This window comes from Tachyglossus aculeatus, chromosome 24 (genome assembly GCF_015852505.1).
Source record: "Tachyglossus aculeatus isolate mTacAcu1 chromosome 24, mTacAcu1.pri, whole genome shotgun sequence".
NCBI lineage: Eukaryota > Metazoa > Chordata > Mammalia > Monotremata > Tachyglossidae > Tachyglossus > Tachyglossus aculeatus.
The window spans coordinates 16,285,429-16,299,518 of record NC_052089.1 but is presented as its reverse complement, the minus strand read 5'-3'; the positions used below and the strand labels follow the sequence as shown (position 1 = coordinate 16,299,518).

The 14,090-nt window shown below is 36.9% G+C and overlaps 1 protein-coding gene across 6 annotated transcripts in view; it reads left to right on the top strand.

Moving 5' to 3' along the window:
• CADM2 (cell adhesion molecule 2) overlaps positions 1-13,677 on the top strand; it is an 861,189-nt gene extending 847,512 nt beyond the window's left edge. For 3 of the 6 annotated variants that reach the window (XM_038766108.1, XM_038766105.1, XM_038766103.1), the window contains 2 exons: positions 3,425-3,550; positions 6,734-13,677. In XM_038766108.1, the coding sequence (XP_038622036.1) occupies positions 3,425-3,550; positions 6,734-6,852 (245 nt within the window). In that variant the 3' untranslated portion in view covers positions 6,853-13,677. The remainder of the gene's footprint in view (positions 1-3,424; positions 3,551-6,733) is intronic. The other 3 variants (XM_038766109.1, XM_038766104.1, XM_038766106.1) reach the window with 1 other exon arrangement.
• The last annotated feature ends 413 nt before the right edge of the window (positions 13,678-14,090 follow it).

The window sequence follows — 14,090 nt, the reverse complement described above, 5'->3', positions numbered from 1 at the left end:
ACCACCATTTTCCCCACCTTCAGAGCCTTATTAAGGTCTCATCTCCTCCAAGAGGCCTTCCTCGATTAAGCGCTCTTTTCCCCAACTCCCTTTCCCTTCCATGTCTCCTGTGCATTTAGTTCTGTACCCTTTAAGCACTCGACGTTCACCCCAGCCTCAGCTCCAAAGCACTTGGATGCACCAGCAGCATGTTAGTAAAAGGAAATATTGTTGCCTCATTCCTTCTAACTCTGTCCATGCCTCTCTTTTGGCAAAGAGCCCCTTCCTATCCTCTTTCCTCCCTACTCTCCCAAGTGCTTTGTACAGTGCTTCGCACACAGTAAGTGCTCAATAAATAAGATTGAACTGAAGGAATGAACACCCCAGGCAGGAAAATGTTGGTAGCAAAGGAAAGAACAAAGTGGTTTTCACTAGTTGCTCAACAGCTTGTGCTTCTTACATTGGAGAAATACATTGTTTACTCAGTATATCACCATTACACGTTAGAACAGTGCCCAGCGCTTAGCAGCGCTTTGCACATAGTAAGTGCTTAATAAATTCCATTATTATTATTATTATGTAAGCAAAATGTTCAATTGTGCATACTACAGATTGCTCACAATGTCATATATATATATGTATGTATATCCACCCATCTTCTCTCTAAAGGGAGGACTGAATTTACTGATTCAGTCAACACAATTAATCCGGGGTCCATGACATTTAATGTATCTGTGTAAACATTGACTGTGAATAAAAGATGGACAGATTTAAGTATCTGATGTAAATTCAGTATTTCCACCAAGCTTTATAAACCTGAGACAAACGCAAAGTTAAAAAAGGAATTTTGAGTCTAATCTTTCACATGTTTCAGAAGTTAGATTCAACATTTTTTTCCCCAAAATAAAGCCTGGTAGTGCCTGACACATAGTAAGCACTTAATAAATACCATAATTATTATTATTACTATAAAGATGTGGTTGAGGATATAGCCTCTGAATGGGTTACTTTTTCCTCTGGATGTTTAATTAGGATATCTTTGTCCTTACAAAAATGATTGCTAAACATCACCCTCCTCCTACAGAGATAGGGATAAAAATTTCAGAGACTGATTGCGTGTATGTGGAAAATGACATCTAAGTAGATCATTGTTGAATAATGGGAAAAATATTCAGGCCTCTTCTGGAGATTATTTCCCTTACGAAAAATGCTCTTAAAATGTTGAGCCAAAACCTGAAAAATATTCTAAGGGGATATATTTCAAATGGGTTCCTCTATATGTCAAAAAATTATATATATATACATATATATATATATATATATCATATAGATGTTCATGCACCATAGGCTCATGAAAGAGATAGTTATTCCACTTGTGGTCCTGTGGAACATGTTCCACACTTCTGGAGTCCATGTTGTCCACTGTCATCATGATTCACCTTCCTCCATTTTCCAGGTCACCTTGAATTTTGATGCTTTGCACTCTGATATGAGGAATTGCTCTAAATGAAGTGTCCTCAGACTAAAGTAGCAGAATCTGTGTTTCACTATCTGAGCCATTGATTAAACAAACAGAAAAATGTACCAACCTGCAACTAATCACTAAGAGCCATTTCTTGAAATTATCTCCAGTATAGGCACTGTGGCTTAACGTTACAGAATGAACAAGTGTGGAAACTATCATTACATTATAATGGTTTGGGAGTCATCAATTTGTTAATGTTTTTAATTTGTTTTGAAGTTGCTTTTATAACTTTGCGAAACATTTTTATCAATGAATACTTCTTACAGACTTAGTTTGGGCTGAGCACCATACTAAGTGCTGGGAAAAAGTATTAAAAGTGATAATGACACAATCCCTGCCCCTGGAAGGGATCTGAATCTATTTCAAGTTTTCTTTACCATACAGAGTAGCAATTTTCCTAGTCAGTTCTTTCCCTCACCTATTCTTTTTCAAAGTACAGTGTTGACTTGCAGGCTTTGGCTGCCTTAAAGCCTTAAATCCACCTTGCACCTAGTGATGATTTTATTGGGAGGCATTCACAAATCTCGGGAAGGATTTTAACCTGTTTTTGAATGTATAACTCACACACAGAACTGGCCCCAGGTTACTGTGATTTGGAGCATCAGTCCCAATGGTCCCCCTTCAGGGGGTCCACAACGCCCATTTTACTATTATCACTGACAAGATCACAGTTCAAGCAGAGTTAGAAATATAAGTGGCAGTTTGGGAGGCAACTGTTGGTCTCATCTCCCTCCTTCTCTACCCAGCTCTCACCTTCAAGAGAAAGGATGAGTCCTGAGTGATCCTTCCCCAATCCCAATCTGCCTTCCAGATAGCCTGGCGCAAATGTACGCATTCCTAAAAATCATATACTCATGCACCAAGTGATGAAGCATGTCCTTGAATCACTGCATAAAGGATAGTTATTACTACTATATCCCCAAAATAGATAGGGCATGTTAACAGGAGAGCTCTTAATCTTGTGAGAATTACTTATATGAGGCTGGGCCATTTTTCACTGAAGGCAGAAAAACCTCACCAAGGTTCTTGATAACTGTATCTTTCTCCCCCAACAGCCTCGGAGATTTTGAATGAACCACTCTGAAGTTACTACTTCATGGTGCTAAATCTCTGGGCTATTACTATTAATCCCCATTTTACAGATGTGGGAACTGAGGCCCAGAGAAGTGAAGTGACTTGCCCAAGGTCACACAGCTGACAATTGGCAGAGCCTTGTTTTGAACCCATGACCCCTGACTCCCAAGCCCGGGCCATTTCCATTGAGCCATGCTGCTTCTTCTTAGATCTGACAATACTTTTACTACTTTGTGCAGAATCACCAAAGTGAGCCTACTAATATACTGTTAAATCTGTTTACGTTTCCTCACTCTGGTGTTAATCGGAAAACTGCAGCAATTCACAGGCTAACATGGGACGGTGAAGGATGAGCGATAAATTTAGTGGACAAAATTCAGTCAGCCTCAGCAATGCTGAGTTCATCTCTCCTTTTCTTCTCCTAGCAGTAGGCTAGAAAGGACAGGTGGATATATAAGGGATCCCCAGTGAGACTCGGCCAAATAAATCATGTATTATGGAAACCTTGTTCAACTCATGCTTATCTGATCCCCAATTCTCAATCACGTGTTCTGGCTGCTATAAATAGTTGCAAGATATCTAAGAGAAAAATGGAAACCTTTCCCATTTAATAATCTTCACTAGGAAGGAGTAAGATACCATTTTCCAGATTGTACTAACCTTGGAGCTTTACAAATCAAGGAATGCAGAATTTTGTTATTCTTAAGAGGTAGGTATGCAAGAAGCTTGTCTCTTCAAATGTTTTTAAAAAGGAAAATGTATTACTTTCAGGAAGACAAAGTTAACTGCTAGTTTGCACATTCATTAGTAATGTCTGCTAATTGGATAACTCTTTTTTTCCTCTAGATCCCAATTCTATGCCTGGACAGACTGGCCCTGACCATGCCCTTATAGGAGGAATAGTGGCTGTAGTTGTGTTTGTCACACTGTGCTCTATATTTCTGCTTGGTCGATATCTGGCAAGACATAAAGGTAGGATAGATTTAATCAAAGTGCATTCACCTTTTACAGCAACACTTCCTTGTGATTAGCTTCACCCCAGAACCCTTTTTTTTTTATAATGTATTTGCTCAGGAAAGCTCAGCTCAGAGTCAGCATCTGGATTCCAGTGAGGTCCTGATTTTCACTCAATTTTACAGTTGGATTAACTGAGGCAAAAGGATGTCTAGCAACTTGCCCCAGGTCATAGAGTGGATCAGTTGCTCAGGCAGAATTAGAAGCATCCCTGCTTTATATTCCTAGGATTGCTCTAACCTTGCTGTATGCCTCTATCTAAACACTGGTTTTAATTAAAGTTGTAAATCTATGAATCCACAGGTGCAATGAAAGAGGGAAAAAATGTTGATATTGTAAAAATCATTCCATTTCTTAAAAGTACCTGTTCTACATTAAATTTGAAGTCAAAAGTTTAATATTCAGTGTAAACTGTACATTCTTAAAACCTTTCTAGGAAGAGCAGTCTGCATGTATTACAACTCAAGTGTATATAAATCTCCAATTACTAACATCAACTATGTCTACAATGCTTGGTTTAAGCAGATAGTATGTGGGGTTTGTGTGTATGTGTGTGTTTTTGCACACATGTGCGCGCGCACACACACACACACACACACACAGGGTAATAGGTTCAACTCTATTATTGTTCCCTTGCCAAGAGAGCATGCTGTAAGGAAACAAATATTTACATACATTTATGAATGGAGGTGGCAGTGGGAAGGAATTGAATGTCGTCCCTTCTACAAATCACAGCTGCCATTATCTAGTGATACTGTATCTAGGCTATGCAACTTGGAAACAGTACAATTCTACTGTGAATATGTGCTAGAAAACATAAAGTCACTTTCTGGGAAGAGAAGGGTTTCCCTGCCAAGAGTCTCTACAACTGCTACAGCTTCAGGTACTAGCCCCAAATCCTCTCCCTCCAATTGTCTTGTAGTCTTCAAGCCATAACTATAATTATCGATCAATCATCCAATCTATGGTATTATTGAGCTCTTACTGTGTGGAGATCGCTGTACTCAACATTTGGGAAAGTACAATACAAAAAAGTAGGTAAAGATGACTCGGTCATGAGGAGCTTATAGATTTGAGAGGGGTATAGAAATTAAAATAAAATAAAGGTGGATACGTATGTATGCAGGCCTGAGGGAAGGAAAATAAAGTGTTTAAGGGGAACAGATCCAAATACATAGGTGAAACAGAAGGGAGGGTTTAACATAGGGAAATGAGAGCTTAGCAGAGGTCTCTTGGAGATGTCATTTTAGTATGGCTTTGAAGAAGAGACAGGGGAGAGAAGTGGTCTGTCGACTATAAAGGAGGGAGTTCCAAGCCAGAGGAAGGAGGTGGACAAGGAGTCAGTAATGGAATAGATGAGACTGAGGGACAGAGAGAAGGTTTGCCTTGGAGGAGCTAAGTGTACAGGCAAAGTTGGAGTAGCACATCAGCAACATAAGGTGAGAGAGAGAGAGAGAGCTAATTGAGTGCTTTAAAATTGACATTGAGGATTCTCTGTCTTGATGAGGAGATGGAGTGGGGAGATGTGGACTGAGAAATTTTTTTTTGTTTTTGTTTGTTTTTTTTTTTAGAAAAAATGATCCAAGCAGCAGAGTGGAATATGGACTGGATAGAGGAGAGACAGGAGGCAGGGAGGTCAGTGAGGAGGCTAATAAACCTGATTCTATGGGTCAAGTGAAAGTATTGCGCCTACTTACCCTATTAGCACTTTGTGCAGTGCTCTGTACATAGTAAGTGCTCAAAGACTCAGCTACCCCTGCCGTTAGCTAACACAGCCTCCTCCTAATTGTGAACTTAAAGCAGAGCAAACAGGGCCATGTCTACCCCAAGGATGGTACGGACTCGCAGTGAGAAGTGTCGGAACACCTAACCATCCCCCCTCAGCTCTTCAGAGAAAACTACTCCACAGACAGGAAGGATTAACTATGTGGTAGCTCCAAAAGAGGACAAAGTCAAAATGATTAAATAATAATAATGATGATGGTATTTGTTAAACGCTTACTATGTGCAAAGCACTGTTCTAAGCACTGGGGGGATACAAGGTGATCAGGTTGTCCCATGTGGGGCTCACAGTCTTAATCCCCATTTTACAGATGAGGTAACTGAGACACAGAGAAGTTAAGTGACTTGCCCAAAGTCACACAGCTGACAATTGGCGGAGCCAGGATTTGAACCCGTGACCTCTGACTCCAAAGCCCGGGCTCTTTCCATTGAGCCATGCTGCTTCTCTGATTAAAGTCACCTATCTGTGGGCATGGCACCATTTAGAGGTTGGTTGTGCGTCATGACAGGACACATATCAGTTGTATTTATAACCCTGTGTGAGCCTCGAATTTGGCTGTAAGCGTTCACTACCATAGGGGACAGTTTTGCAACCTTAAGTAGTATTTGGCAGCTTTGTTCTCTCTGGAAAGGTAGGGCTACAAGAATAATGATAATAAGAAAAGTAATAATAGCCTAATGACTCTTTTCTAAGAAAAATACCAGTATAATCTCAACAGGATGACACACACGCACACACACACGCCACAAAAGAAACCCCAAAATACTGTGTTTTCAATAACCTCGATACTGATTTTTTTTTCCAGTTTTTGTCTCAATTATATAGTCACTGGCATAGACCTGGGCCTACCAATCACCACCTCTCTTCACAGTTGAAATTGGAACATAGCATTTATAAATGGGTAACCTTTTCTGTTCTTCAATAGGACTCTACCTGGGTCAGTCCAGCCAGTAGAAAAACGTTTCCATTTTAGGGAAAGGAAACACAAGCCTCTTATAAGCACGCACTGGTCATCACTTTAGGCTGCAGAGGTGTGGTTTGAGCAGGGGCTTGGAGAGATCTGTGAAGGGGCTATGGCTGCATTCTCAAACACATTCCCCATCTGCCAAGAGTCAGGGCCCCCACTCTCTAGACCTGCTTTGGCTGTGGTGGGGTGGAACAGCTTAATTTCTATGCTCCTTATTGGCCTGTGGATGACTCATCAGCCTTATTAAGCTGCAGACTGGCTCCCCTTACCCCATGCTTGCCTGTGTCTAGACATGGCATGGTCTGCATCCACAACCAGGGAACTTTAATAAAATGGTTTCAATGCTTCACAGTCATTGCAGTCATATTCTTATTTGATCCGATTCCTACAGGAACGTACTTAACAAACGAAGCTAAAGGAGCCGAAGACGCCCCGGATGCCGATACGGCCATTATCAATGCGGAAGGCAGCCAAGTCAACGCGGAGGAGAAAAAGGAATATTTCATTTAGTGCAGACCTAGATTCTGAGTTTTACTTATCGGGCTGACTGCTGGAGAAAACTGGCTATCATCTTTCTGAATTTATTCCTTCCATCTTCTGCTACCTTTATTAACTTGCATTCTGCACTGCTATCAGTAGCCAGTTTATACCACCAATCAGCTGTTGACAGCACCATTCTTTAATAACCCTATCATTCATAATGCAGGAAATTTCTTATTGCCTAATATCACGCCCATTGCTCTCTTAACATACAGTGCTTGAATATACAGCCTTAACAATGTTAATCATCACCTTGAACCATGGTATGGAATTGTTTTTGACATTTTAAAACGTTCTTTTCTTTTCCTCGTTTCTTCCTGTTGTCACTGCCCTTATCAGTATGTCACTGGACAGTTTTCATAACACACACCCTTAGGTGAAGGCCTAATACGCTCATGTTAAAATCCACGATTAGAGGTTTACAAAGAATATTTTCTACATTTTTCGAATTCAAAAAACAACTTTGTTTTTGACACATATTCCCTAGGAATCATAAACTAGAAACACTACAGTAGAATTTTTAGAATGCTCGGACTCAGTGGTAAAGCTGTATCAATTTGCCATTTACGAAATGGTACTTGATACCGGAGCCATGTGTTTGGGTTGTAATCACATCATGCTGTGTACTATACAGATCCTGCAGTTAGACTATTACAGCATCATTTCAAAATAAATTTGACCAACCCTTTTACTGCTTTGGGAAAAATCACAAAGATTAGATCTGTTTCTGTAATTTCTGTTTTTATAATTTATTTGATTCATATGGACTCATATGCCTACGCAAATTTGAAATACTCACAGGGCACAATGTCAGACATTTTAATATCTGTATATAGTGCATATAATAAATCCAATTAAACATTATTTGATACATATTTAACTTTTTTGGCTCCAAGTCAGTCAGTCAAAAGTAAGCATTTTCTAATGTCCATTATATCCCTTTAGATATGACTTAAACCAGTATTATAAGTAGATAACATGTATTAGTATTTTTGTCTGTATGTCCTAGCACTGTTCCGCAACAGATTTTTCTAGTTCTTGTTAATTTTTATTTGTTATACAATGGAAGCACAATGTTATAAGGAAAGGTAATTTTAAACTAACAACCAGTGCACAGCCTCAGGTTTTAAATTACAACGACATTTGATTATATCCTTACAAAACAATTTAGTTTGCTTTAAAAATAAAAATTTTAATTTGGCAGTTCTAGGGCTGCTTACCTTTGTTGGTTTGCCAAAAAAACCCCATTAAGATATATGTTTTGTGTATAAATGGACTAATTCTTTATATTAAATTACTGTCTATGCATTTTGTGAGGTATAGTGAGTAATAGAGAATTTCTGCCATGCTTTTAGCTCCACGGTGAAAGTCTCTCTCTCTGGATTATTTCTGAATTTTTTGTGTAATTAACAGCATACTCTTAAACCTGACAAATATATTAGCCTAATGGCTTATTATCTCTTCCGGTAAAAGTAAATACTGCTATACCAGGTCTCAGTATTTATTCCATGTTAGAGGAATGAAGACCAGTATTGATTACAATTGATCTCCCTTTCCCATACGCTGCACCTTTGGAAAAAAACAATTGTATATGGTAGCGATACTTGTGAATTTGAAAGCATGATGGCCTATGGTAAAAAGAATCTCTTGGGATTTATTTTTGGTGTAGGGGAATGTTTGAGAACATCATGTATTACTATGAACTGAAGGACAAGGGTGCTGTATCTTAGATTATTTATCAGAAAAGTGTAAAACTTTTAAGGACAATGTTAGAATTTTAAAATTGTTTTTGTTTAAACATTTATCTTGTTAATTTCTTAAAAAAAGAAAAAAAGGACGATGTCAGTCGAGCAGCACTTTTTCAAAATATACAGAACATAAATAATATGATGTGGTTGAGTGTTAACATAATAAATCATATACAGTATGACATTTTAAAGAAATAAGTCTGCATTGATGTGATTGCATGATTGTTTTTACAATTCACTCCATACATCTGTGGAAAAAATGCAATAATACGTTAAACTATAGTATGGTAGTTTGAGAGATCCTGGTAGGTGCTCCTAGACACATTCAAACTAGTATAGGTTTACAAATGATTCATGACTTTCAAGGCAGTCTTTAGAAAGATCCACAAACAAAATTTGTTCAAACAGAAAGGTTCTTGTTGTGACAAGATGTTGCATGAACTGCATCCAACACTATTTTAAGCCCAACTTCAAGATACATTATACAAAACTGATACTCTTTGTCAATGCCAGGTTTATATTTCTATTCTTTCCCTCCAAACTCCACTTGCCGCAAACAGGAGAATTGTTGCTATGGCAATTCAAGCTTGATTTATATTGATATAAAGTTAGAAATAAACAAAACTTGAGGCATTGTTAAGATTTTGTCTTTCTTGACCCCCATCCATAAAACAATGTAAAGAAGCATTGAAACTTTGTTAAAATCAGACATTAAAATCAGCTTGGAGGTCTCTAGTTAAATGTTTCACCGGTTAGCTTTTGACCTGTGAAGAATTTATAATGTAAATTCTTGTAGTTACATCATAAACAAAAATGAAAAAAAAAACCCACAAAAACGGCCACGTCCTACCTGATAGAAAAGGTTTCCTTGCACAGTCTACTCATTTTTGTGCAAAATAAAATTAGATAAATGGGTAAAGTGGAAGCTCCAGCTGTGTACCATGTTCATTCATTCATTCAATCATATTTATTGAGCACTTACTGTGTGCAGAGCACTGTACTAAGCGCTTGGAAAGAATGTTTGTAAACTCAATACCTTAAACAGTGGGCCAAGGGACAGGGATTGGGGGTGTGCACATATCCAAAGGTAGAATATGGCATGATGTGATTTGCTCAAGGGTAGGTAGCTAATCTCTGCCAGTGTACTGTTTACAGTGTCCATTAACTGTGCTCTTTATTTGAAGTTTTAAATGTCACATTCTTTTATATTTTCCCCCATGTGCTTGTTTCCTTGAAAAATGATGTAAGGTTTTTGTTTTTTTTGGGGGGGGGTGTTGGTTTTTGCTTTTGGTTGGGTGAGGGGGGAGGGGTAAAGGGAAGGGGGATGCTCTTCTAGCTAATCATTTTCTGTCATCAGAGAATCCAAGAAGCAGTTTAAGGAACCTGATACTCAAATTGAGGTTTGGAATTTAATCTACAAAACAGATACTTTCATGTTGCTTCAAGATGGAAAACCCTGCACTAAGACTCCAATATATTAAAGACTATGGGAAGAAAACTAACTTTTTCTAAATATGGCAAGGAAGTTAACACCTCATGTATTATCATTTTTATGTAAAAATATAAAATCTCTCAATTGAAAGAAAGGACAGGCTCATCTGTAATTATGTAATCATGATTGTAATAGCATTGAGGTTCCATGTATGCACATGTACAGTAGTTATTCAGCAGTTACAGTGTAGTTACATGTACTTCCATGTAACATAGCAGTTATAGTGTAATTTAGTGCCACTTATTGTAAAGTGTTACCAAAAGGAAAATGGAATGCTTACCTATAGTAATTCATTCACAATAAGGGTAAGTGTATTAAGTAAAACACCTTGAACCAGACATTATTTTTCTTCATTAAACAGGCCATGTAAGACATCTTTGCACTCCAGCTTTCCCTTCCCATCACATCTTATTTAGACTCTTCCAAATCAAGTTCCAATGACATCACTTTTTGCAAATGGTAATCCGTGATGAATATACCAAAAATTCAGCAACCTCAGCTGAAGTCAGTAAAACACAAATTGCTAGTGAGTAATGCTTTTTATTAAGTGGCACAAAGTACACACTAAAAACTATGCAAAAATATAGGTAACTACAGTGTACTTACATGTAAGTATCTTGTACTTGCTGTGTATGGATGTTGGAAACCCATGTAATTATAATATGCATTTTGATTATCCTGAAAGAGGAAACCTTCTTCAGTGATTGTGAGAATTTATTTCGAAGTACACACATGCAGTACTTACCCTTAGTGCAATATATTTCATTGTTATTTGCTGGGATATTTAATGTAGGTTCTTCATTCCCTTTCTTCCTGCCCTACAAGGTCCACTCAGACACTGTTAGATTAAATTAAGGCATTAAGTGTGTTGATCTCCACTACCAACACATTGCAGCTTTGACAGTGCTGATAAATAATCTACTTTAATCTCAAAAACACAGAGGTTCCAGCTTCCTTTCTTATGGGAGTCCACATGCTATATGTGGCCTAACATATTTAGTAGGAAGAGTAAAGAAAAAATTGCTGTTTCATTCCCTGTTGCTGTTTCATTTCCTTCCTTAATGAAACCATCATCCTTGAAATGTCCATATTTTCCCCTCAAAATAGTGCCACACATTCTTGTCAAATATAAATTCCTCCCTCAAACTTCACAGAATGCCTTTAAAATATAAGGTACCATTTTTCTAAACAGGAAATGTTTTATAATTTTTTCTCTTTCAACTTTTTTGTATTATATCCTTCCAAAGGCAATGCATCAAGGAAAAAACCCAGTACAAAATGGCAAATGGTAAATATTACATGAAAGACTAATTTGAATAAGATGAACTTCTATATATCTACCTTCCATGCTTTCACATTGAATGCAATAGTCACTGGTTGTTTTTGGTGGTGTTTATCTCACAAAGATCTTTCTACCTCTCACTTTACATGACTATGATGAAGTTATAATGTCAATAATAAAGAGCTTTTAGCAAGGTAGCCTAACTGCATCACAAAGGAATTTTTATTCTAATTATTGGTCTCGTTTCTGAGAAGATCAAAACCTGTTTCTTTATCGTGCTTAACAGAGAAAGAAACTGTACAGAGGTACATTTTTATATAGTCACCTAATGGATATTTCTGTTGAGAAGAATAAACTATTTCATCTCACAATCCCATTCAATTCTTACATGAAATTTAATGTTAATTTTTACACAATTAAAATGAAGTTTTTTTAAAAAAACGAAGCAGACAGCCCATAAAATAAAATGAATATCTTAATAATTCTTACCAGTAGGGAATGGGATTGATTCCAATAACTACTCTGGATCATTCATTAAAAAAAAAAATCCCCAAACTTTTACTTTAGTGTGTTTCCTTTGTTTTTGTTTTTTGTCTGGGGTAGGAGGGTGGCAGGAGAGGGGGGCATAGAGGGCACTGTATTATCCCAATAATGGGTTATTTTGTTATCACTATTTTATTTTACTAGTTTGGGGATTTCTAAATTGTCAAAAATTGCAATTTGCTTATCTTTCAGCGTTGCATTTAAAAACAGATTTTATACATAATCTCTGAATAGAAAGTATATCATATATGTTTCATATATATGAAAGCAGCTCAGTGGACATTAAGGAAGCCATAAGAAATAATCCCGAATGGGCAGCAATAGGCAAAATAAACTGCTCAGTTATTTAAAGGCTATGCGGACATTATATTCTGACAATTTTACTCCCCACACCAGAATTATCTCCTGGGTACTAAAAGAGGGTAGTTTCATTATCACATTGTTCACATGCTGAGTGTCCATGAAATTCATTCCAATGTTAACAGGAGGAAGTGAGCCCCAATTTGAAGAGACAGAAAAAGCCATTTCCAATGATCTATTCTAGTATTAGCTCAAAGGAAAAAGGCTTCTGGTGACTACAAGATTGAGAGATCAGAGGGCTCAACACTTGACCCATATTCTGGGTTCAACCAGCAGTAGTTCCTCTATGAATTTTGATCTCAGCATAAACTACACACAATACTTTAAAACTTCTGATATTCTCCTCAAATTTTTTGTGGTACACTTTTTTACATTCTAAATATTTAGTGGTAGTCTTAAGTAGAGGAAATTTTGTGTAATGGAAAGGATGCAATAGCTGCAATGCAGGGAAGACAATTTGCGCTTCCCTCTATTAAGTTGTGGATTACTTTTTCTTCCTCTATTTTTTTTTGGTTGCTCCCAAAATGAACTATTTTAGTGAATAGACAAGCTCATTGTGGGCAGAGGTGCCCATTATATTGTTGTTTGGTACTCTCCCAAGTGCTTAGTACAGCGCTCTGCACACAGATTAATAAATTTGATTAAAAGTAAACATTGGCACACTTTAAATGATTTGTAGCTCCACACTGCTATAAAGTTCTAATTAAAAAAAAAATAAGGAAATGCAATTTGACTTTACCCTTTGCACTTAATGCATTCTATGATGCAGCTAGGTAATAACTAAATTTTTGACTTTAATTATACAACCATTGCCTAACAGTTAAATGAAATGCTGGTGACTTGTTTATTTTAAATGAAAACCAATTTCCTTAAAGTTCAAATATTTTTAACTTATTAGGAACCACACTGACCTATTAAAATAGATTTCACTATTGAAAGAAGTCCATGTTACAATGGTACGCTGCTTCTAGAACTAAGCTGTTATAGTGGTCTAGCTTCAAATTTGTAACATTTGGAAGGATATTTTATGACACTGTAAAATAAATAATGCTCAAAGAGCCCCAGTAATTAACCATATTGCACTGAAGATAAAGACACAATTGCTTAATTTACTTTTGCATTAGCATTTTTAAGTGAACAAAATGCATATTGTAATGTTAGGTACATGACACTTGCATGTTTATATGCCTATATACTTACAAAGTATTCAATGTGTACTTAGTGGCGCTTAAGATATGTCATGTACAACTCTTATAAACATTCTTACAGGGTTCCCATTTGCACTTCATCTTTCAGTAAAGTCTTGTCAGAAGAAATGTCTGATGAATATTATTGAAAAAATAAAACCTGAATTTTAGTTATCTGTTGGACATTACTGAATTGTCTATTCATTTAATATACTTTATGATGCTTAAGATGTTCAAAGTTGGAATTTTCCTTTTACTGTCCAAGTACTGTATTTCTTACATCACTAAGGCATTTCAAAAACCTGTGAATACATTATTTCAAGCAGCCAAATCCCCTAACTTGGGTGCATTTTCTTCATCTGCATACAATATTAATTTCAGCTTGTCTAAAAGTTAGCAAACATGTTTTTATACTTTGATCAAAAGTGTCAATTCCCTAATCTAACAAAAAAACCTCAAGGATTGGAAATCTCTCAAGCCAAAAATAACATTTCAAATCAACAATTTTAAAACATGTTGGCATTTATTTCCTTTTCATCCCAATAAATACGCTTTGCAAAATAAGTTTCCATTCTAACAGAATAAGGTTATTAAAT